General features: G+C 40.8%; 1 protein-coding gene and 1 non-coding gene across 2 annotated transcripts; both read left to right on the top strand.

The window, feature by feature from the left end:
* Positions 1 to 1,911: 1,911 nt before the first annotated feature.
* NBR1 (NBR1 autophagy cargo receptor) lies at positions 1,912 to 25,040 on the top strand. The gene is made up of 21 exons (XM_059907271.1): positions 1,912 to 2,022; positions 4,637 to 4,699; positions 5,417 to 5,435; positions 6,222 to 6,244; positions 11,587 to 11,781; positions 12,104 to 12,181; positions 12,675 to 12,889; positions 13,378 to 13,545; positions 14,196 to 14,405; positions 15,048 to 15,207; positions 15,302 to 15,592; positions 16,257 to 16,406; positions 16,899 to 16,974; positions 17,495 to 17,605; positions 17,863 to 18,027; positions 18,267 to 18,344; positions 19,284 to 19,704; positions 20,471 to 20,565; positions 21,259 to 21,316; positions 22,055 to 22,160; positions 23,267 to 25,040. Exons 1-21 carry the CDS (start codon positions 1,921 to 1,923, stop codon positions 23,438 to 23,440), a joined length of 2,958 nt encoding a protein of 985 aa, XP_059763254.1. The 5' UTR covers positions 1,912 to 1,920; the 3' UTR covers positions 23,441 to 25,040.
* On the top strand, positions 8,915 to 8,987 carry TRNAG-CCC (transfer RNA glycine (anticodon CCC)). Its single transcript has one exon. It is a non-coding gene; the product is annotated as a tRNA-Gly (tRNA).
* Positions 25,041 to 25,112: the final 72 nt, after the last annotated feature.

A 25,112-nucleotide genomic window follows, 5' to 3' on the forward strand; every position in this document is an offset into this window, starting at 1 on the left:
GAGGGTACTAACCATAGCTTTGGTATTTCCACAAGTTCAAGACTAATGCTCTTGCTGAAAGAATTTTCACATATAAGGCAAACAGAAATAGGCAGCTCTTTATGAAGACCTGGATATGGTCCAGCTAAACTAGAATCTCCCACTTCCTGTTTTCTCCTCACCAGCCAACCAATTGGATGAGCTCCAAAGTATCTAAACTAATTTCCAACTGTGTAATTTGAGAAAAGGCAAAGAAGATTAGTTTCCTTTTGGACTTTAAAAAGTGTGGAAGTGTGTTTCTCAGAAGCTGAAAAGTGAGAATGTGTTTTAGAATATCCACTTTTGGCTGAGTGAATCAGTCACTTAACCTCCCTGATTTTTTGCCCAAGATTCTGGGGAGTTGCCAAGAGTTCTGTCCAAATTTTAAGGACCCCAAGAACTGCATTCCATATGAATGAAATACTAGATGTCAGCAGGATTGGTGCTAGAAGCTATTTTGGTGGTGAACTTGGCTCTAGGTAGAGACAAAGAATGGAGGATGATTGTCTTTGGATTAAAAAAAGAATCCCTGATCCTCAGAGAGTTCAAGATCCTTTTTAATGACAGTTGTATTGTTTCACAGGGCAGTTCGTTACACTGTGGAAAACAGGACTATTTCAGGCCCTGATTTATTATGATAATAACTATTTTTGAGTACCGTTTTCAAAGAAATAGCATACACATTTTTACTTGATCCTTATGATAACATTGTGAGGTTAGCAAAGCAGAGGTCTTAGACCTATTTTACAGATTAAGGAACTGAAGCTCAGAGGTTAAAAGACTTGCTCACACTTATATGGCTAGTAATGTGCCAGAGCTGTGTCTGGAACCCAGCTCTTCTAAACCCCTGTGATCCCTCCCCTCATTACACTGTAAACTCCTGAGACTTAATCTTGTTTCTCTCCAATGTCCTGTGCCTGGAGCAGAACCTGGCTCTTTGTAGATGCTTAGTCAAGATTTATTGATGAATATGTTTTTAAAAAAACATATAAACATATAAAAAAGCTGGCCTTTTTCATTACAACTTATGTTTAGATTTAAACAAACTATTTTTTCATAAAGTCATAAAAAAAACCAATCTAACAACTCACAAGTAATCAATCCTTAAAATTCTTACCTTTTAGAGGTAAATGTTCAATTATTTTATGGATGAAATGAGTTTGGTTAAAACATTAGTTGACTACAGTCAATCCATATTGGGGGGATGGAAGGGTATAGATGAAATGAGGGTAGCTTTGAGTTGATCATTGTAGTTAGGTATTCACTACTGTCCACTTTTATGTATGTTTGAAATTCTCCATAAAAGAAAAAAAGTAGCCTACAAAAAAAACCAAAACAAAACACATGAACTTCGATGAAGGTTGTTGAATGCTACCCTGTATAGTTTCTTGGTGAGTGGTTCAGCCTCTAACTTGTTAAATGGATCTAATAGAGAACCTTGGTTGCTCAATTTAGGAAAGGGCTGCTTTTCCAAGAAAAATATAGACCATCACTTTCAGGCTTTAGGAATGTAAATTCCCCAAGGGTAGAGACCTACACTTACTCATCTTGGTAACCTACTAGTAAATATGTAACAGTAGGTATCTGTTTAATTAAGCAATCATTATAAAGTTCATAAAATCCTAAAGGATTTTACAAATGTTAGATGATTTCTGTGAATGTGGCCAAAATTTACATTCTCTCTGCAAACATATGACAGTGAGATTTGTTTTAAACCACCCACTAGACTGTAAATAGCAGAAGAGCAGGGACATTATCTTCACACCCACTGCTGTGTCCTCCTAGCCTAGCCTGTATTAGGTCCTCACAAGTATTTGTTGAATGAATGTTTATGCAGTTTATAGAACTCTTTCTAATGTGTTTTCTCTCTCTCACCCATCCTCTCTTCTCTAGCCCCACAGCATGGAACCACAGGTTACTCTAAATGTGACTTTTAAAAATGAAACTCAAAGCTTTCTGGTTTCTGATCCAGAAAATACAACATGGGCTGATGTGGAAGCTATGGTGAGTGTTATTTTGTTTTGTTTCTCCATCCTTTAAGCATAAATATTTTTTCCAGAGGTAGCTATCTTTAGCTGTACTTCCTAGCTGTAAAATCTGTCCTATTTACCATTTCTGGGTCTTTTGGAAAATTATTTTTGACAGGGGCTTGGGATTCGTATAGAAGATGTGCCCTGGTAGAGGAAACAAACAAATTCGTTCTGAGGAGTTTAGAAAGGAAAGGTAAATTTATTTTTTTAAGTGAGATAGGACTTAGAAATCCTGTTTATTTTAGAAGCAGCCTGAGGAATGAATTGGTGTGGACTCCACCCTAACGAGCGAGGCCTGAGGTGAATGTTCTCTTGCTTGAGAGCAGATAGGTTACTGTGGTTTTTGAACCACCAAGGATATAATTTGTGTTTTGCGAGAGCTGATCGATTGCTTTTATTGCTAGGTCAAAGGATGAATATCTCAAAGTTGAGCAGGAAAAACTCGCACGGGTGTTCAGACAGCAGCTCATCTATCACTTTCGTTGTTGTTAGTGCTTTTCCTCTTCTTGGTTTGCCCTTTGTACTCTTCTGTTTTTGTTTGATTTGCAGTAGTGAATGTTTTACTTCCTGTGTAACTGTGTTTGTCTAATGAAACTCTTTGGTAAAAACCTAGTTTTACCTGGTTGGTAAAAACCTACTTTTCTCTGGTTATGTGTTATGGTAACCAAAAAGGAAAAGAAATGGTGGAGAGACCTCAAAAGATGATCTGATCTCATCCTCTGTCTTCCAGGAAATATTTCTTTATACTACCCTGGACAGATGGTTATCCAGAAAGTTGGATCTTGTTTGTCAAACGATCTGAAAATCAAACACAGCTATCTTTTTTTTCCTAGTAGTTAAATGAGCTGACAGCTTGCCTTTTTTCTTTGTTGTAAATTTTAAATTATAAAAGTATGATACATGCCCATGATAAGAAGTGAAACAATCCAAACATATATAAAGAAAACGTTAATATCCCTCCACTCCCCACACCCTCCACCCGCTATTCCAGCCTCTTTGGGGGTAACCAGTGTTAACAGCCCTGTAAGTACTTCCCACATTTTCCATGTTCATACAGTTATCATACCATACTATGAACATTATTCTACAACTTGCTTTTTAAAAAACAAAACAAAAGAACAGGAGAAAAACAAGTAGTGGTTTACTAACATGCATACCTCCTGTATACATGAGTGATACCCAGGAAAACTGAGTAACTCCACAGCTTGCTTTTTTTTACCCAGCCTGTATTATAGACACAGTTCTCAATGAATAGACAAGGATCCAAGCTCCTGGTGGTGTTATACAACAATTTAACCATCCCTTATTGAAAGATTGTTTCTAGGGTTTTTTGTGGTTTTTTTTCAATTGAGATATAGTTGACATATAACATTATATTAGTTTCAGGTATACAACGTAATGATTCTATATTTGTGTATATTGCAAAATGATCACCACAGTAAGTCTAGTTAACATTCATTACCACACACAGTTACAATTGTTTTTTTCTTGGGATGACATCTTTTAAGATCTATTCTCTTAGCAACTTTCAAATATACAATATAGTACATATTATTAACTGTAGTCACTGTGCTGTACATTACATCCCCAGGACTTTATTTTATAACTGGAAGTGTGTACCTTTGACCACCTTTACCCATTTTATCCACCTCCCATTCCCTGCCTCTGGCAACCACCAATGTGTTCTCTGTATCTATGAGTTTATGAGTTGTTTATTTGTCTTTAAGATTCCACATATAAGTGAGATTATACGGTAGTTCTCTGTCTGATTTATTTCAGTTAGCATAATGCCTCAATTTCCAAAAGATTGGTTTTTTTTTTTTTTTCCTTTTACCACTATAAAATAAACTACAGGAGATCCCTCTTGGTATATATAACGTATACACTGTCCTATAGGATAAAGTTTCCCAAAGTGAAATTAACGGGTCACCAAGTGTGTGACTTTAAATTTTCATAGATACTGCTACATACTTTGCAGAACAATGGTAGGACCCCACAGAAGCACATGACAGTGCCCTGGATCTTTATCCGCATTGGATGTCTTTGTTTTTGTTTTTGGCCGCAATGCGGGGCTTGCGGGATCTTAGTTCCCCAACCAGGGATTGAACCTGGGCCCTTGGCAGTGAAAGCCCGGAGTCCTAACCACTGGACTGCCAGGGAATTCCCCAACATTGCATGTTACAGCTTTAAAAATTGTCTTGCCATTCTGTTGAGATGACATCTCATTGCTTCAATTTCGGTTGTTCTGACTACCATTAAGGTTAAACATCTTTTCATGTATTTGTTAGGCATATCTGATTTCTTCTGTGAAATTTCTGTAGATTTTGGCCCACTTTTACCAGTTAAGATCTTATGATTAGCAGTTGCTTTTTGTGTATTGCAGATATTAACCCTTTGTCTCTCGTGATTTGCAAATATTTTTCCCAGTCTATTGTTTGTCTTTTGACTTTGTTTTTTTTTTAACCATGTAAAATGTTTAATTTTTATGTAGTGAAATATGTCCATCCTTTATTTTATGACTTCTAGGGTTCTATTACAACCTGCCTTTTTGATAACTTGATCATATAGTGTGTACATTTCATTTGCAGGTAAAAGTTTCATTTGATTTGAACACTATTCAAATAAAATACCTGGATGAGGAAAATGAAGAGGTAAAGTATATTATGGTACCCGTGACCAGGTATCCAGAATAGGGATCTTATTTCTCAAGAGGGATGTGGAGCTCAAAAAGTTCAGAATAGTGTTTATCTCATTTGTGTAGGAGTTTAAACATATTTGTTAATTGCATGTTCTAAGCTGATTTGTGCCATCTGAGATGGAGTTGAGAAATAGGGAAGCGACACTGAAGAAGAAAATCTGAGAGATAACTTTTAAAACTATATAGTGATCTTATGTTCAACTATATCACAAGCTGCTACTTAGTTTCTAGTAATAAAAATAATAATGACAAACCCTTATTGAGTGGTTACAATATGTCAGACTAACAACAGTACTATTATCATCATCTCTATTTTACCCATGAGAAAACTGAGGCACAGAGAGTTTAAGTAACTTGCCGAAAAGGCACAAAAGCTTACAAGTAGCAGAGTAGGGTACTACTCATACCCTCTGATATACATACTTTATACCCTCTGGCTCCAGAGCCCAGGCTCCTAGCCACTATATTATGCTGCTTCTTAACTACCTGAAATAAAGGAAGATATAATAGTTAAGCAGTAAAATTACTTAATTATTCACATTTAGTTCAGATACTGGAAAAGCTGAACGCCTGACCTGAGGTTTTGTATCTATCCTGTGAGACTGGATATGCTGAATTGCTCAGTTGATGAGAGGTTTATAATTCACTGTTGCTTTTTTTCCTTTTACAGGTATCCATCAACAGTCAAGGTGAGTCCCTAAGAGAACCTATTCAGCTTTATTTAAAAGCCTTAATCTGGTCATAGGCATTGGCATTTCCATTTCCATTCAAATCTTGTTGCAGTATTTATTTTAGAGTAGAATTTGGTATGCAATAAATGCACTCACTTACCCATAGGCATTAGTTACACAGGAGATCTTTGTTTTATAACAGTTTTTTGTGTATAGGTTGGTGCCTTGATTGGACCCAAAGGACAGCTTTAATGAGAGGTTCTCTTATATTTAAGATGCTAATGTTTTGAAAACATGTTTCCCAATTCAACACATTTAACTTGTTTTCCTGGTATTGCTTCTGTCCTTGACTTGGTATATATATTAAAGTCAAGTTATAAATAAGATGGTTAGTTTTTGAGAGCATGGGGTGCATTTTCCCACAGGAGCAATGTTATATTTGAAGATTAGGTTCCCAGGCTAGCCCCCAGAAGCTTATTTTAACCAGCTGAAATGATAGTATTAACACCATCCTTGAACTTCCTTGAGTCCTGAGCTTCACTAAGCCTAGTGTGAGGGAGCTGGATTGAGTTTTTGTAACTGGAAGACTCTAGTAGCAGAGAGAGGGATTTAAGGGGGAGAACTAATCTGCAGGTAGCTTCTATTTATGATGGGATGAGAAAGGAATTTGTCAGCAAAAAGGTAGTAGCTGTTCATGTGTAAGGACTGTAAGCTAAGAATTCTTAAAAGTAAGTATTGTCCGTGCTTAATAGAATCTTTTGGGCTGGTAAAAAAATCACAGTATGTATATTTTTGTCCTTTTAGGAGAATATGAAGAAGCACTTAAGGTAATGATCATTTCATCTTATTTTCAAATAATTTTAAAAATGTTTATGGACTAAAACTTGAGCCTGAATTCCATTAGCCATGTGGGGAAACTAATGACTATAAACACAGCAAAACCCATTTTTAGGGAGACTATGATGAGTTCAGCATACCACGCAGCAAAAGGTACCTCCTAATATAAAGATTCTTTCCAGTATCATTGCATCTCATTGCTGGTCTTGATGCCACTGTCCTGGCGTTTCAAAATTGAAAGAACTCTCTGAAATGATGCTTTCTGGATCACATTTTTTATCTCCTTCCTTCATCTGTTCCCTATCGAATGTTACACTATAATGTGGAAGAATTTAAGGTATAAACCATCCAGTTACAATCTCTTGTATGTCAGTGATGAATTAGAGTATTCCTCAAGGTCACTTATTTAAGGTGTGCTAAGCTGACCTTTCACTGACTATCCTTTTTGAACTTCTAATCCAGGCTAAGCCATTTTCCATAATCACTTTTTGTCTAGGGGGGGAAAGGCAAGATTTTTTTAAAAATCAGGAGCTGGATTTACCCTTCCTGGTTTTTGGTCAGAATTGCTTTTCTGAGTGCCACTTGTTTCAAAAGTTTAGCCAATGTCTTCTTGGTTTTTACTCAGAAATCCTCATTTACCAGCCAGTCTCTTGGTTTTAGGCATTCAGGCCCTTTCCTGGTTTCTCTTAGTTGAAATACCTGTCTGTGTTAGTAATTTTTCATGCTTCATAATTTCCCTCCGCAGGACTTGGGATGTGTGTGTATATATAAATATATATAATACTGACTTAAAAATCAAATTCCATAACATACATATTTTTTTAATCTGTGCCAAAAATGTGTTTTCAGAGAAAATCTTATTTTCATACTCAGACTTTGTATTGTCACTCATTTGTATAAGTGCGCTTCGTTACAGCACGGGCCCTGCCCCCACGATTTGGAAGTGTCACACACACATAAAAAGCCTGTACAAAAGACTGGCTTCCCTTCTTCCTGTGACCTTGACCTCTCCCCCAACTTCCTAACACTTATTAATTTATGAAACTTTTTCTAAGTGCAGTTTTGTTTTGTGTGTCCATTGGATTACAAACTTTATTAAAAAATACAGAACAACAACAACAAAAAATTTCCCTCTGCCCCAGTTTTCACGTGGTCTTCCTAGTTCCTCTTTGCTTTTTTTTTTTTCTTTTTTAATTTATCTATTTTATTTACTTATTTTTGGCTGCGTTGGGTCTTTGTTGCTGCACATGGGGTTTCTCTAGTTGCGGTGAGCGGGGACTACTGTTCGTTGCGGTGCGTGGGCTTCTCATTGCAGTGGCTTCTGAATTCTGAATTCCATTAGCCATGTTGTGGAGCACAGGCTCTAGGCGCTCGGGCTTCAGTAGTTGTGGCTCGCGGGCTCTAGAGTACAGGCTCAGTAGTTGTGGCGCACGGGCTTAGTTGCTCCGCGGCATGTGGGATCTTCCTGAACCAGGGCTCGAACCCGTGTCCCCTGCATTGGCAGGTGGATTCTTAACAACTGCGCCACCAGGGAAGCCCTTCCTCTTTGCTTTTAAGCTATTCTAACATGATGTCTCCCAACACCCCTTTACTCTTCTCCAACTCTTCTGTCCTTTCTTTTTCCATATTCAGAAGCTACAGTAGTTTCATTAAAAAAGTCTTTTAAAAACTTCAGAATTCTTTTACCTTTCTCACAGCCACTATTAGTTTACCTATTCTGTCAGAAATCTTGGATCTCAGCAGTCTAGAGTTTATATAAGCCTGTCTTGCCCTAGGAAGCAAAACTTTTTCTACATACATTTTTTTCTGTAGTAGCATATAATGCTTAAAATTCCATGTTTATATTTTGACACAGTTCATTGTAGTTGTTTCTTGAGCAATTTTTTCTGCAGACTCTACCAAATATTTTAGAAAAAGCTTCTTGGTTTGTGGTCTAGAATAGGAGTTGGCAAACTATAGCTGGCAAGCTGGCCATATATGTATGTGTGTATATATATATATCTAAAATTTTTTGTAAACATTGTATTTCATCTGAATTTAATACGATACAAAAGTATTATATGCTTGAACCTGTCACTCAAATAGAAGGTTCTTTCAGTTCTCCAGGCCAACCTTCCTTTAGAGGCAAATAAATAAGAAACAAATCACCTCACACCTATCAGAATGGCTATCATCAGAAAGACCACAAATAACAAATGTTGGTGAGGATGTGGAGAAAAAGGAACACTTTTACACTGTTGGTGGGAATGTAAATTGGGGTGGCCACTGTGGAAAACAGTATGGAGGTTCCTCAAGAAACTACAAATAGAACTACAATATGACCGAGCAATTCCACTCCAGAGTATATATCCAAAGAAAACAAAAACATTAATTTGAGAAGATACTTGTACCCCAATGTTCATAGCAGCATTATTTACAATAACCAAGATATGGAAGCAACCTAAGTGTCCATCAACAGATGAATGGGTAAAGAAGATGTGTACGTACACACACACACACACACACACACACACAGAGGAATACTACTCAGCCATAAAAAAGAATGAAATTTTTCCATTTGCAACAACATGGATGTAACGTAGAGAAATAGGTCAGGGAGAGAGAGACAAGTATTGTATGTTATCACTTATATGTGGAATCTAAAAAGTAAAACAGGGACTTCCCTGGTGGTCCAGTGGCTAAGACTCTGCACTCCCAATGCAGGGGGCCCAGGTTCGATCCCTGGTTAGGGAACATATCCCACATGGTGCAACTAAGACCCGGCTCAGCCAAATAAATAAACAAATAAACTAGTGAATATAACAAAAAGAAACAGACTCACAGATACAGAAAAAAAACTAGTGGTTACCAGTGGGGAGGGACAAGAAGGGTAGGGAATTAAGAGGTGCAAACTACTATATATAAAATAAATAAGCTATAAGGATATATTTTACAGCATGGGGAATTTAGCCAATATTTTATAATTAAGAAAGGAAGAGAAATCACATTATGTAGAGTATATATAGATAATTTGCTTTTACAAAAACAAAATATTTGGACATTTTATATTCAGTATAGCTTAGCAATCCAGTTTCTGTTGACAAATGTAGTTAACTGTTAGGAGGTATAGTACATATTCAAGAGAACTTAATAGCCAGCAGATATTTTAACCCTTAAGGATGACATGTCTGATTTAATTTTGTTTTTGTTTTTAAAGAAGATACTGGTGGGAATTCCCTGGTCCAGTGGTTAGGACTCCAAGCTTTCACTGCCGAGGTCATGGGTTCTGTATCTGGTTGGGGAACTAAGATCTCGCAAGCCACGTGGTGCGGCCAAAAAACAAAAAGAAGATAATACTGGCCCTTTTTAGTAGAGCCTTTGAGCTGCTTCTCTCTCTTTTTTCCTCCTAATTCTTGTTCTTGAATAGCATGCTTAGCTTGTACCTGTTCACTTCTTCCTGTGCTGTTTGATTTGATGTTTTCTTTTTATTTTTCTTTGGAATAGCAAGAGAATTTACTCTTATGCTACATTGTTCTTCTGGCTGAGGCTGCTCAAAGCTACAGTGTTCTTCAGACAAAGTCTGGTCAATACTATATTGCTCTTCTGGCAAAGGTTGATCTACTTATTCTTCTTACAAAGGCTGGTCAACTTGTTCTTCTGATAAGGACTGGTCAACTTTTCTAGGTGGCTTCCTGAGTCTTTCCTCTACATCTAAGTAGAGGTGTTTCAGATGATCAGGATATAAATCTGTGAATTTCCATTCCTGTGAGGTTTGAGCCTTCACTTCCCGCCGTAACAGTTTCTTATAATTTTTCTGACTTTTTAGTTTTCTTCAAAATGTAAAGCCTTCCCTCACGAACTTTCCCCACGAAAGCCTACAGATGGTTGATGGTTAGGTCGCCACATGCTCTGTTTCACATTCTTATTTCTGAATCCTGCCAGTAAAACTCCTTTGTTGCGTGTCCCAAAAATCCCTGTCTGCCACCTTGCTGCCAGCATCACCCTGGCCACATAGTTTTATAAATAAAGTTTTATTAGAACACAGTCATGACCATTCATCATGTATTGTCTGTGGCTCCTTTTGTGCCACAATGGCAGAGTTGAGTAGTTGTGACAGAAACTGGCCTGCAAGCCTAAAATATTTATTATGTGGCCCTTTAAGAAAGTTTCCTGGGTACTTTCTTGGTGGTTTGGTGGTTAAGACTTTGCCTTCCAATGGAGGTGGTGTGGGTTTGATCCCTGGTCAGGGAGCTAAGATCCCACATGCCTCACAGCCAAAACACCAAAACATTAAAAAAATAGAAGCAATATTGTAACAAATTCAATAAAGACTTTAAAAAAAAAAAAAACTAAAAGTTTGCTGAACAACAAGGATGTACTGTATAGCACAGGGAACTATATTCAGTGTCTTGTAATAACCTATAATGGACAAGAATCTGAAAAAGAATATGTATATATATAAATAACTAAATCACTTTGCTGTGTACCTGAATCATTGTAAATCAACTATACTTCAATTAAAAAAAGAAAAAAGAAAGTTTGCTGATCCCTGACCTAAGATAATAGCTTTCAGACTTTTTGAACATGGAATGCTGTTTTTAAGTGGAATCTTAAGAAGTCTAATGTGTGAAAATAGATAAAGGAAGAACAAATCTTGTCACTGGGTAACAAGTGGGAGGAACTAGAACCCCACGGACTTGACCCCCTAATCTCTTCTTGGATGCTGGAGTACCTTCATGGAATCTCAAATGCTCCTTGAAGTAGAGTTTTCAAAATAGGATATTTAAGAAGATGCTCTTCAAAAACAGGTGACCACTTACGCATGCTTTCCAAAATACTATTCTTAGTGGGAAGGTAGATGCTTAACTTTGGACATAGCTTTAAGTTTCCTGGGTCTAGAATTGACTTTTGAAAAGTTGAAATTAGAATCCGTAAGTGGAGCCCTACATAAAAACCAGTTAATAGATGGTAACTAGACAAACTGTGGTGATTATTTCACAATGTATACAAATGTCAAATCATTATGTTGTAACCTGAAACTAATATATGTCAATTATACTTAAATTTTAAAAATTAAACAAAAGTAGTAACCCAATTAATGAAAACATCTCACCTAATGAAGAGCTACACTAAAACCCTTTTGTTTTTAACAAAACCATTCCTAGTTAACATTCTTGGCAAAGAAACAGCAGACTGTTAACATATTTGTCATTTGATTTAATAAAAGAAGCATGAATCCTGATATTTTCCAGCATATTTTACCACACCTTTTCTGTTTAGATGTCTTTGAAATTTTATTTAGGAAAGGAGAATCACACAATATTGTTTTTAATTTCATAACGTATGCTCTCAGATGGCAGTTAAGCAGGGAAACCAACTGCAGATGCAAGTCCATGAAGGCTATCGTGTTGTCTATGAAGCCCCACCCCCAGTTGGAGCAGAAAAACGACCAGTTGCAAGGACAGGGAAGAAGCCGCTTGCACATTATTCTTCACTGGTGAGAGTCTTGGGATCAGACATGAAGACCCCAGAGGAGCCTGCAGCACAGGTACGAAGGGAATGGACCTGTCTCTGTGATTTTTCTAACCTATGTTTCATTGTCTCTAGTCTAAGATTTGAGCTGTTCATCAGAGGTTTGGGAGTTGTTGTGACTGTCTCCGTCTGACTTTTTGAAACTAGTAACAGTGGTTACTTCTGGAGAGGAACATGAATAGGGTGACATAAAGACTTCGGTTTTTCCTATACTCTTTCATGCTCATTTTTTTTGACCATATATTATTTGGCAACAGAAACCTCAAAGTAATACATTTCAGGAGATTTACTTTAAACAGAAAAAGAAAAAAACTATCTCCGATTGTGTTTACTTGCAGCAGTTTCCACCTGCTCCATGTGACGCAGACCAGCCTCAAGACAAGCCCCCGGACTGGTTCACAAGCTACCTAGAGACAGTGAGTGTTCTTTCTGGCTTGGGTTTTAGCGGCAGTGTTGGAACAGGTGGAATGTGGAAGAAACAAAGCGAAATCCAGATGGCTGCTGCCTCTGGTACAGGTGAATGAAGACTAGTAGCTAATAATATCCAAACTAGAGCGGTTCCATTCAAGAAAGTTCCTAGCTTTCGCAAAAACGTACTAGAAAAAAGGGGGAGTTTAAGTCTGAGGATGTAAGGGAAAGGGACAAATTTCTATGCTTGAGAAGGAAGAGTTAGAAATTTACTCATCAGTGGATTTTTTGGTATTTTATTTGAACCAGTTTAGCTATGGAAGGAATAGACCTTTTTTGTTTTTGCTTTGTTTCTGTCCCTTCATTCAGTAGCTATTATCTGTTTATCATGCTCTTATGTTATACCAGAGATGGTGAGGTTTCAGGTCTATTTGATATTTTCATGCCTTTTTCCGGTCTTGGAACTGAGGGGTTTTTTCCCCCATCTTCTCTGTATTCTAGTTCAGAGAGCAAGTGGTTAAAGAAACGGTTGAGAAGCTTGAACAGAAATTACGTGAGAAGCTTATCCTCCAGAATCCATCCTTGGGTTCCCGTCCCTCGGAAGTCTCAATGCCCATTTCAGAGGAAACACTGTTTTTGCCAGAAAACCAGTTCAACTGGCATATTGCTTGCGGCAGCTGCCAAAGGAGGATCGTTGGTGTGCGCTACCAGTGCAGGTAAAGCAGTAACTTGGCAATGAATAGCTCTCAGTAGAACTTAGAGCAGGCGGGCCTTCTGGCATCCTGGGAGGTAGAGGGTGTGCTCACCTCTGAGCATCATCCACAGCAGCTCTGGACTGGAAACAAGCTACTCTTCACCCACAAGAGAAAATAACTATTTGAAGGGTATTCAGATTGTGGTGTTCATATACACTTTTGAATTAAAAGAGCCAAAATTAAGCTCCCCAAAACAAAATTGGATCCCCAAGGATTATCTCCATATTCCAAATGCTTTCATATCTCGTTTTCTCCCATAGATTGTCCTTTGAAATAGATACAGGTGAAGTGTTATTATTATCCTCATTTTATTCATGAGGATTGAGACATGGCATGGATGGGTGATGTGCTTAGGTTCCCACCTAGCTGGTAATAGAGCAAATACGGAAGTCTGGGTCCCTAGCTCCCAACCTCAGGTACTTCCCACTGTGCCTTTCTTTTCCTCACAGCCTCTGCCCATCCTACAATATCTGTGAAGATTGTGAATCGGGGCCATATGCCCATGACTCCAACCATGTCCTGCTGAAGTTGCGGAGACCTGTTGTGGGTTCCTCTGAACCCTTCTCTCACTCGAGGTTCTCTACTCCTCGTCTTCCTGCTGCTCTGGAACAGGCCAGGTAAAACCATATGTGCATGGGATGCTTGTTCTCTGTTTGGTTTCTTGATTTTGGTGACAGGGTGTGAATCACAAAACTACAAATAGTCTCCTGGGAATTCCCTGGCAGTCCAGTGGTTAGAACTCCATGCTTCCACAGCAGGGGGCACGGGTTCGATCCCTGGTCGAGCAACTAAGGCCCCTCATGCCGCATGGCGCAGCCAAAAACAAAACAAAAAAACAAATAGTCTCCTTAGTTCCCACTCCTTTCCAGTTGATGTGCAGTGACGGGGATAATTATCCTCCAAAGCTAATGAGATGGAAATGAGAACTACAGAAAGAAATTAAGAAACTAACCTAGAAGCTGACGCTGATGGAGACCACAAGTGGCTCAAAACAGCTTCAAGATTTTTTTAATATTTATTCATTTATTTATTTAGGCTGCACCGGCTCTTAGTTGTGGCACTCAGGATCTTCATTGTGGCGTGTGGGATTTTTTTTTTTTAGTTGCGGCATGCGTGCGGGATCTAGTTCCCCAACCAGGGATTGAACCCAGGCCCCCTGCATAGGGAGCGCAGAGTCTTACCCACTGGACCACCAGGGAAGTTCCTAAATAGCTTCAAGATTTGTTTGTGAGATTTGTTTTTTAAGACTGTGTTTTTTATCTCACAGGCTCCAGAAACAGGTTGACAAGAACTTTCTTAAAGCAGAAAAGCAAAGGTTGCGAGCTGAGAAGAAACAGCGTAAAGCAGAGGTCAAGGAACTTAAAAAGCAGCTTAAACTCCACAGGAAGATTCATCTGTGGAATTCGATCCATGGGCTCCAGAACCCCAAGTCTCCTTTGGGCCGACCCGAGAGCCTGCTGCAGTCTAACACCCCAATGTAAGCCCAGGGCCAGGGCGGGAGCCAGGACTTTAGGTCCAGCCCTCTAAAACTGGAACTTAAGCCAACTTCTGTCTTATTTATTGGTAACCCTTAACACCCAAGCCCTTAAAACTTCCCATTTTCCGATCTTAGTGTTCTTAAAGGGTGGTTTGGTAGTTATCTTTGACACTTGCTTTGTTGCCTTCTTCAGAAAAACAGAAACCAGTAAGGTTCAGAAACTGGCTGGTGTGACCTCTCTTCACTGGAGGCAGTCTGGATTTGAAGCAAAAGAAGCAAATATTTTAAGAGCCCAACTCTTAAGTTAATTTATGGACCCTTTTAGTTATCCTCACCATAGTTTTTTAGCTTAGGAGTCAGGTCCCCTTGGGTTTTTTTTGTTTTTTGAGGTTGTTTTTTGGGGGGGTTTTGGCGTGCGGGATCTTAGTTCCCCGACCAGGGATTGAACCCGCGCCCCCTGCAGCGCAAGCACGGAGTCCTAACCACTGGGCCGCCGGGGGTTCCCATTGTTAGTATTATTTTTAAGGCAAATGCGTTGGTACATCCTCCAGGGTCACTGTCTGCGTCTCAAACCACAGTATTGGGTACTCAGAAGACATCACACCCAGCAGCAAGGGACTAAATATTTGAATTTCTGTTCAGGCTCCCTTTGCAGCCCTGTGCCTCAGTTATGCCAACCCTCAGTGCAGCATTTGTGGATGAGAATTTGCCTGATGGGACTCACCTCCAGCCAGGAACCAAGTTTATCAAACACTGGAGGATGAAAAATACAGGAAATGTAAAGTGGAGTACGGACACAAAGGTATTTTTCCCCACAAAACGTGAAGATGAAGTGATTTGAGGTGGCGGTGTGTTTAACTGACAGGCTTTCTTTCTCTTGTCACTATTCTTTTCAGCTCAAGTTCATGTGGGGAAACCTGACTTTGGCTTCTACAGAAAAGAAGGATGTTTTTGTTCCCTGCCTAAAGGCTGGCCATGTGGGAGTTGTGTCTGTGGAGTTCATTGCCCCAACCCTGGAGGGAACATACACTTCCCATTGGCGTCTTTCTCACAAAGGCCAGCAGTTTGGGCCTCGGGTCTGGTGCAGTATCATAGTGGATCCTTTCCCCTCCACAGAGAGCCCTGATAACGTTGAAAAGAGCATGATCAGCTCAAGCAAAGGTGATGATCTCACCTGCCAGCAAGAGGTGAGCACTGGAAGGGTGACTAAAACCAAAAGAACCCACTCACAGCCGGTGGTTCTTCCAGAAGTCTGGAGAGGCCAGCTTCTCCCCTCCTTCGAACACATCAGTATGCTTACATTGGGCCTAGTCCTCAGGGGCTTTGTTTGCATGTCCTTCGGATCTTGGTGCAGGCGTCCCTCAGTGCTTTCGTATCTCTCTGTCGTGACGTGTGGCCAGCCCCTGTGCTGCACGAGGGAAAGCAGGGCTGCCTGGCCTGTGGACCTGCTGAGCTGATGTCTTTGCTGCTTAACAGTCATCCCTCCTGTGTATCCCTTGTGTACGTTTCCTAAATACTAATGAAGTCTTACCCTGGTTGTTACTTGGTGCACAGTTTTTTAAGGCAGCTTCCCTGTTTACTGCTTAAATTTAGTTACCCAGTGTTAATGTCCTGGTTTTGACTGTTGTTTTTATGGTTAATCTAAGCTATTGTCATTATGGGAAGCTAGGTGAAGGGGGTAATTAGTAAACTCTCTGTACTGTTCTTGCAACTTTTCTATAAGTCTAAAATTATAACAAAACAAAAAGTTTTAATACATGCAGTGCTTTTGTTTTTAGGGAGGCATCCGTCAGTTTGCCTTTTGAGTTCTGTTGAGGGCCTAAAATGTGTCCCAATGGTTTCTCTCCATAGGAAGCTCTTCTTCCGGCTAAAGAAGAAATTCCACCTGGTGAAACAACTGAGCAGACCGAAGGGACAGGAACCTGCATCCCACAGAAGGCCAAAAATGCTGCCAGCGAGAGGGAGCTCTACATCCCATCTGTGGATCTTCTGACTGCCCAGGTGGAAGACTGAGCACTTTGAGGGGCGAGGGACAGAAAGCCCTGGGGAAAGAGTTCTTAACTTGTTGAAGAAAAGGTGGTAGAGCCATAGGTGGTGCCCAGGAAGTTAGAGATATGCCCACTCTGATCTACTCAGATGCACTGAATGGCAAAATCATCACCAGTGGAAGCAGGCTTCTAAACTAAATGTTTCGTTTTTGAATTGGGAACTTATCTTGTGCTTCCCACAACTTCCCTCTAGTTGCCTCTTCTTTTCTGCCTAACTGGTTCACCTTCACCCCCACTGCATTTGCTCTCTTTCCTGCCATTTGGTTATTTGAACGCCTAGTTCCCATTTAACTCTTCTTGTTTTCACTTGACTGAGGTGAGGCATGAATTTGAACAGAGTTGACTCTGGGATGATACAGAACTCAATGGCCTGCAGGACCCATCAAGACAAAACACGGCTCTAGCGTGTGCTGCGAGTAGCCTAACCTTGCGCCTTTTTTTTCAGGACCTGCTGTCCTTTGAGCTGTTGGATATAAATATTGTCCAAGAGTTGGAGAGAGTGCCCCACAACACCCCTGTGGGTAAGAATGTCACTCGGTCCACCTTGTTTATTTTATTAACAGGCCCCAAAATACTGCAGCCCTGACTCTGGTAGTTAGTATTTTATTCTGAGGAAATAGTTGGCAAGGATTTCTCCCACAATGTGATATTAAAACTGCACCCATTGGTTCATTTTCCTTCCTCTCCCTGTTGTCAGAGGCAACAATACCAGTTTGTTTCCCCACCATAAAGGGACCCTCTTCTCCATTTTTCTCTGGATATTTGTGTCCCTTTGTTCCTTTGCATTCATGGCTCTGGGTCTTGGCCGTGGTCTTCCAAAGCCAAACAACCGTTTATGATCCTTCTTGCATTGATGGATCTGTCTGAGATACTTGTGTGCCTAATGGTCTGGAGAAATTCTTTAGAACGCCTTGAAGTGTACCTGGGTTTATTTTAGCCATGCAGGAGGCAAGAAGCCTATGAGCTGCTGCTTCTGGACACTGACTGTTGATGATGTGATGCTTTTTCATGGTTGATGATTCTCCTGTCTTCATTCTCCAGATATGACTCCCTGCATGTCTCCTCTGCCACATGACAGTCCTTTAATAGAGAAGCCAGGCTTGGGGCAGATACAGGAAGAGAGTGAAGGGGCGGGATTTAAAGAACTTCCTGGTAAGGGGTTAAATATTTGTAAAGTATTTGCATCCTCCCCTTCCATACCACACCCTGTTGTTACACATGCCCCCTACTAATCTTACCTTGGTGTGTGAGTGGGTTTTCTGTAGGATCTCATTTTTTGAAGTCTCCTCACCTTCACATGGCACCGATAGCAGCTATTCCTTGGCATCGCATCAGCATGGGTACATGACTGGAGAAAGATCTTCAGCACTTTAAACACCAATTGCAGACAAAGTTCATGTCTTTTTCAGATTCCACAGTGTCAGTAAAGAAGAGGGCTGAGAACATTTCTTCAGTGGAGGAAGCAGAAGATGACCTGAGTGGGACCCAGTTCGTGTGTGAGACTGTAATCCGATCCCTTACCTTGGATGCTGCCCCGGATCACAGACCACCTTGCAGACAGAAGTCCACGCACAGTGAGTGTCCCTGAATTCGCGCCCCCCCCCCCCGCCCCAAATTGAGGTGACGCCTGACTTGTGATTGCCAGACCTGAGCAGATAGAAGTGCTCTTCTTTACTGAGAGTGGAGATAGCGGGATCTTTGTTAGAATTCGGATCATGGTTGTTTCTTTGGGCTCTACATATGCTACCTGACGATTTTATTTATAGCATCAGGAGCAAAGCAGCTACCATAACTCATTCCTGTACTCCTCCAGGGGCAGAATTTCAGTTGTATGCCACAGAGGAACAGCAGCCAGTTGTGCTGCCTGGATTCTGCAGTAAGAAGTCTTCTTGTAAGTTGACAGAGCCCCTCAGCAGAGACCCCCACTGGGAGCTGAGTTGTCTCCTTTCTCCAAGGGCAGCAGTCAGGAAATGGTGGGCAGAAACAGGAGCACCAGACTAAGTTTCTCAAGGTTAAATTCTGCTGTAATAAATTTCTTTGTGGCAGAAATTTCTAGATGTCAGATAGGTAGAACCACTGTCATGTATTTCAAGTACTATCCAAAACCTCAAATTCTACTACATCAAAATAATGTGAAAAAATGTCTTGTGTTTATTATAGTGAAATTTGACCTATACTTTTAAGCATGATTTATCTCACTTTTTCATTTATATATATATATTTAAACTGTATATTTTTAAAAATATACGTATTTCCTCACACATACTTGTGTACAAATGCATAACAAAAAAGTCTGGAAGGACTTACACCAAAATGTTCACAGTAGTTATCTCTGATAAGATTATAGGTACTTTTTTATTTCCTTTTTTTTTCCTCATCCATGTTTGCCAATTTTCTATCATGACTACTCATTACTTCGCAAAAAAGAGGAGGAAAGTAGTCATACAGTCCTGCAGTATTTACCACCAAACATTTTCTCTTCTTATAGCACTGTTAGCTAGTATATCAGTTTTGATTTGAACCCATCTCAGTATGTTAACCATCACGTGAAGAGGAAAAGGGATGAGGCCTCCTTGTTTTAAGATTCACAGTGTTCTCAGAAGCCTCGATGTTTCTGCCGATGTTGTTTTTGTGAACTTTGGTTCTATGTGGCTTTGCGCAGGTTTAGAATATGGCCATGACTATGGTTTCAGCAGCCCTTCCCTCTGGTTTGTCCCTGTCCTCTGGGTTTCATAATTACAGCTCATGACCTACAAGGCTTGGTGGGGTAAGGGTAGCACAGGGGCTGCTTTTAGCTTATACCTTAAAATTGGTTGCTTTCATCCTTTAGTGAAATTTGCCTCACCCGAAGAGGGACCACTTAGAGACGAGAGGGAAGAGATTGTCCGTATTGTTGAAGAAGAAGCTGTCGTGGAGGAGGAGGAGGATGAGCTCAAGGATGAAGTTCAGAGTCAGTCCTCTGCTTCTTCGGAGGATTACATCATCATCCTGCCCGAGTGCTTTGACACCAGCCGCCCCCTGGGGGACTCCATGTACAGCTCTGCCCTCTCACAGCCAGGCCTGGAGCGAGGGGCTGAAGGCGAGCCTGGGGTTGAGGCTGGGCAGGAACCAGTCGAGGCTGGGGAGAGACCCCCTGGAGGGGAGAACCAGCCACAGGGGCACAGCATCAATGACATCCTTATGACCTCACAGACTCTGGACACAGTGCCCCTGACCCCAGAGGTGGTAGGGCCTCCGCCACGGCTGCCCAGGTACCATCCACACCCCGCTCTGCTGGGCTGTTCTCCAGAGGTGGAATAAAGAGAGAGGACTCAACCTGATCTCAAAACCTGTTTCTTTGTCAGCAGGGGAAGAGACTATTTCCCATAGTAAAGTCTGATGAATAAAAGTTGTACTTCCCAGTATTTGTGTATTCTGGATTTAAAGAAATACTTGCTTTAGTTAACCTTAATTATCTGAGTATAATCTATCTACTTATGTTTCAATCATTGAGAGCCAGTTTTTAAACACAAACATCCCTGGACCTTCCTCCCTGTTCTGTTGACTCATGGGCAAAGGCAGCAAAAACTCATTCTCATACTAATCCAAACAAAGTAGAATAAGAAGTTTAATCTGTTATGGAAACAAGTATACTACAAAACCAGATAGAAGTTACTATTTTTCTCTACTGGTTCTGTCTGTATCACTGCTCTCTCACAGTATGGAAAATGGTGGAGCCTTGACTATAATTTAAAACATTCTCCCAGAGAGCTAGATACTTTCTTTTATCAGCACCACTTGATACAGGGGGAAGTGACCAGGCTGAAGCCAGTCTTTCTAGCTTGACTGTGGCTGAAGAGGAAAACCAGAAGAAGAATGAGCCCTTCTCACCTGATCCCTAAATTCAGACATGTGATCTGGATCAGAAATGTGAAGCCTCTGTAGAGAATTTGGCACTGCTGTGCTCTGTTTACTGTTTCTCCACCATTAACGTAGGCGCCTTTTCAACTTACTTTCAATATTGTGTCTTTCTGAAAGGAGTCCTCCGTATGCACAGTACCATGGTTCCCCAGGAGTGGATTTACCAGTTACCGTACCAGAAGTTTCTTCAGTCCCTGATCAGAGCAGAGGAGGTAATGACCAGCCTGAGCTTTCTGTTTTTCTGTGCTCCTTTCTAATGGAACCAGGTATAAATAGGCACTCTATCTTTGTGATTCTTGGCAGTTTTTAGAAACTTGCCCTTTGACTTTTTCTGTGCTCCTCCCTCATACTCTTTTGTTCTATCTTCTAGCTTAATATTTATTAAACGAGATCCCATAGAGGTTGGCACTGTGCTATAGTGGAAAGAACACAGGCTTTGGGGCCAGACTAGTCTAGGCTCCAGCCTCAGGTCCACCTTTCTTCACTGTGTGACCTTGCAGTGGTTCAGCAGGGTTCTAAGACCTGAAGGTCTTTTTCCTTATCTACAAAATAAAGAGAATAGCACTTTGAAGTTGTGAGTAGACCCTCAAAGTCGCTTTCCTCTCGTCCTCAAAAAACAAAACCTGAAAGTACTTAAGAACTAATAAACTATTGGGATAGGATTATAGAATTAATTTTTCTGATTCACTAAACAGTCACCTTGCATTGCATTCTGGACAGTTTTCTTTAACATTTACTTAAACCACCTGCAAAATTTCTCAAATATTTAAAAAGCAAAAAAAAAAAAAAAGACTTTAAACGTTGTAATCAGATTACCACCTGCCTCAAAAATAGCCTTGCTGTGAGTTAGGAAACACCAGGTGTTTATGGATGCTGCATCTAACCAACAGCTCTTTTGCTTTTAGAGCTCAGAGGCTCATCAGGACTTGTAAACAGCAGACAGAAGAGCTATGACCACTCAAGGTAACTGGGTCTTACTTGTGCAGCCTCTTCTTCAGAAGCAGATGGATACCCTAGTATTGCCTCCGCTTAAACGAGCCTCTCAGAGCATGTGCCACCTGCTGAGAGCAGAGAAGGAGAGCCATCATTCCTTCTTGTTCTTATTTCTCCTAAAGCTTGTGAGCAACACTGAGCAGAGGGCTAATGTTGATGTTTAAGAGTGTTCACATTCCAGACCAGGAGGAAGTTCCCTCAGATTCAACTCCTGCTTAGCACCAGAGAAGAAGGCAGGAAGGCCCAGCCCACTGTGCATCTTTATAACTTTTTCTTAGACATACCTGCCTCTCTGCTCCCAGTCATCTCAGAGCAGTGTCAAGGTGGGCTCCTCCCTATGTACAGTGTTCAGAAAATCACATTTCCTTTGGAAGGTGTTTCCTCTGAGATGATAATTGAGCATGCAGACTGCCAGTACCTCAGTGTGCTGCTGACCACATTAATTTTCAGCTGGGGCTGAAAGCTGGCATGCTAACCAGAGTGATGTGTTTTCTGCAGTGCCCATATGTTGCAGCAGTAAGAGCTGGGCCCTACATCAAGCCCAGATTTGTAGCTATAAAACTCATAGGAAAATAGTCACACTCTCATTTTACATCTGATTTTTTTCTCAGGGAAATCTCATTTTCTTCCCAGGATTAGAGCCCAGATTATCCGTAGGAAGATAACGATTCACGTTTCTTTAGGGAGACAATTTGGCTTTCCCCGCAGGCCCCACCACGGGAGCAGCATTGCTGGAGGGCTGGTGAAGGGGGCTTTGTCTGTTGCCGCCTCTGCATACAAGGCCTTGTTTGCTGGACCACCAGTCACTGCTCAGGTCAGTGTATGTTTTATTTTCCTGAACCAAATCCAAGTCACCAGTGAAAACAGTGGCGTCTGCCTGGGTTGGAGAGAGTAGCATGGCATCATAGAAAGCATGAGCTTTAAGTTTAGTCTTTAATTAACACACAACTCTGCCACTTTCCAGCTGTATGACTTTGGCTAAGTTACTTAAGGGAGGAGAGAAAAAAGAAGTAACGTTGGTTGCAGACCTACTGTGTGGGGGGCACTCTCCTAGGTGCCAGCCCTACAAGGTGAATCAGACACCAGTTCCTGCCCAGAGACAGTGGGAAATAAGCAAACAGACATTTATCTGTGAAACTTTTGAAAATTGCAAAGTACTATAGAATTTAAAGAATCTTTCATTCAATTAAGAAAAAAAGACCATTTACTGTGCAGTGTAAGATACTGTGCCAGTGTTCTTAGACCGGTGGAACACCTCAGCCTGGTGTCGGCCCCACGGTGGGGCCAGGGAAGGCGTCCTGGTAGATGACGCCTGAACTCAGTCCTAAAGGACAAAATGAGTGTGTGCCAGGAGAGAGGGTTAGAGAGGGCATTGTAGACAGAGTAGCCAGTACAGAGACTTGGAAATGTGAACCTGGAAGTTGAATTTGTGCCAAGAAGAGAAAAGACCAATGATGTAGGTGGGATGCTGTTAAGTGATTTGGGTTTTATTTTAAGACCCGTGGGAGGGACTTCCCTGGTGGTCCAGTGGTTAAGACTTGCGCTGGCCATACTTTCTTCCAATTTCCCATACTTTCTTCCAATTACCATCTCTTCTCTTGCTTCTTCTTGCCCCATCATCATGATTACCTTTAACTTCACAGGGTTTCCAGAGTTCATTAGCATCTTTTCCTTCATCTAGTTCTAAAGACAGTTCATTAGTCACCTGGTTTAGGGTGCAAACGTACCTAATGCAAAGCAGGGGCTTCCCAGCCCTTCTGATCCCCTCAGAAGACCCATTAGTATTGGCTGGACAGGAGTGCCATGGCCTTGCACCTAATTACCTAGTATTTTGAATAAATCTGGAAGATTAGTATGACTTAACAAGATAAACACAAATTATACAAAAAATGTTGTTCTGCTTTTCTTGACTCTACACAGCCAATAGTTTCCGAAGATCAGACAGCAGCCCTGATGTCCCATCTCTTTGAAATGGGATTCTGTGACAGGCAGCTAAACCTAAGGCTGCTGAAGAAACACAATTACAACATCTTGCAGGTTGTGACAGAACTCCTTCAGATCAACAACAACGACTGGTATAGCCACCGCTACTGAGGAGTGACCTCGTATTAAATAACTTTGCCTGCTGCTCAGAGACGATCTTTATTCTGTTTTGGGGGTGTGGGGTGGAGGCCCTTGCTTATTTTTTAATCTGATGAATCTACATAGAGCCCATCATTGAACTGTCAAGACAATACCTGCCTTGCAGTATTTTTTGGAGCAAATCAAAGGCCAGAACTTAAATTTTCACTTTAGACATTAGATGAATTGTAGGAAGAGCATTTTTCAATTGATCTGGATAAAACTCTTCTCCGTTTTAGTGCATTGAAAAGTGCAACTTAAACTTCCTATAGAACCATTTTTCTTTCTGCTTGTATTGAAGTTGAGTATTTTTCTTTGCTTAATGTGGATGTTTTTATGAGGATATCTGTTAATTGTCAGTTTATAAAAGAAGTTAACCTTGGAAGTTGTTTTCAAGAATTATTCTCATAATTTTTCTAACCTATCCCAAGCTTCATAGCTGTGTGGTATTAAAATAACACCCAGGGCGCGATAGGAATTTTGTTCCTCTTGCCTTCTCAAGGAGAAAGTCGTTCCCCTGCAAGTCTTAGTAACCGGCACTGTTGTTTTTCTAAAGACCCCCAGTGATGCATTTAAGAATATCCACCTTCTGGTCTCTGCACTTCTGAAAAAGGAGCAGGGAGTGTGCTCATTAACCCACCAGCACCTGTTGAGCAGTGTCTATTGTAGCAATTTTGCATACATTTTATTTTATTTAAGGGAAAAAATTTAGGTAGTGTGAAATATTTTGCTAATCCTATAAAGAAGGAAAGAAACTCTTCTTTTTTAAAGGGAAAAGTAAGTTTAAAGTTACCTTTTTTCTTTATGTCAGGGGGCAGGTCTTATTTACAGTAGAGTGGGCGGGGGTGTATAGGAACATGAGAAAAGTGAAAGGCAGGCTGCTGTGTGAATCTCAGTAAAGTTCAGGGGTGGGCAAATGAGTGGGTGTGAGGCTTAGGAAATCCTGATGGCCTCCTGAATGTTTGAAATCTGTCCAAGAGAACCTAGAACAAGAAAAAGAGGCTGGCGTTCTACAAGACTTGGATGGGAGCAAACGCGCTGAAAAAGTTTTGGTTTAACCCCAGGGTAAGTGAGTGGGAAGGAGCTTGCTAACAGGGGTCCTGGTCCTCACTGTTTACAGAAGGGAGTCTCGGGTACAGCTGGTAAAGAGGTAACAAAAAACACTACAGATTTTAGTCATAAAAATTACTTGCAGAAAAAGAAGAATCTGACCCCCAGCCTGATGGGGGAAGGATAGTAAAATAGTATTACTTAACCTGGTTTGGTATTATAATGAATGGTGATTTAAATTAATCATTGGCCATAATGATGTTTATTTACAGTATAACTCTTGAATGCTGTTAAATAAGCCAGGATTCAGACTGCAAGCCAACCAGCCTGTTTATTATTTAAAACGTTTTTATGGGGGCTTCTGGGTAGAGGCTGAGCGGCAGGGTGTGTGTAATTAATTCGGTTGATTTGGGACGGGATCTGTCTTGACCATCTGAGTTGAATTGTAGGGGTCCAGTCGTCTGTACCATTGTACTTGTACCTAACCGCTTAAGGAATGGTGAAATAAACTTTGAAACTCCTACCTGGACTGTCTGGTCCTTTCGTCCGGAACCTCGCGTGGCCTTTGAAGAACGGAGAAATTTTCTGGCCGCTG

The sequence above is a fragment of the Balaenoptera ricei genome, chromosome 20 (genome assembly GCF_028023285.1).
Source record: "Balaenoptera ricei isolate mBalRic1 chromosome 20, mBalRic1.hap2, whole genome shotgun sequence".
Classification (NCBI taxonomy): domain Eukaryota; kingdom Metazoa; phylum Chordata; class Mammalia; order Artiodactyla; family Balaenopteridae; genus Balaenoptera; species Balaenoptera ricei.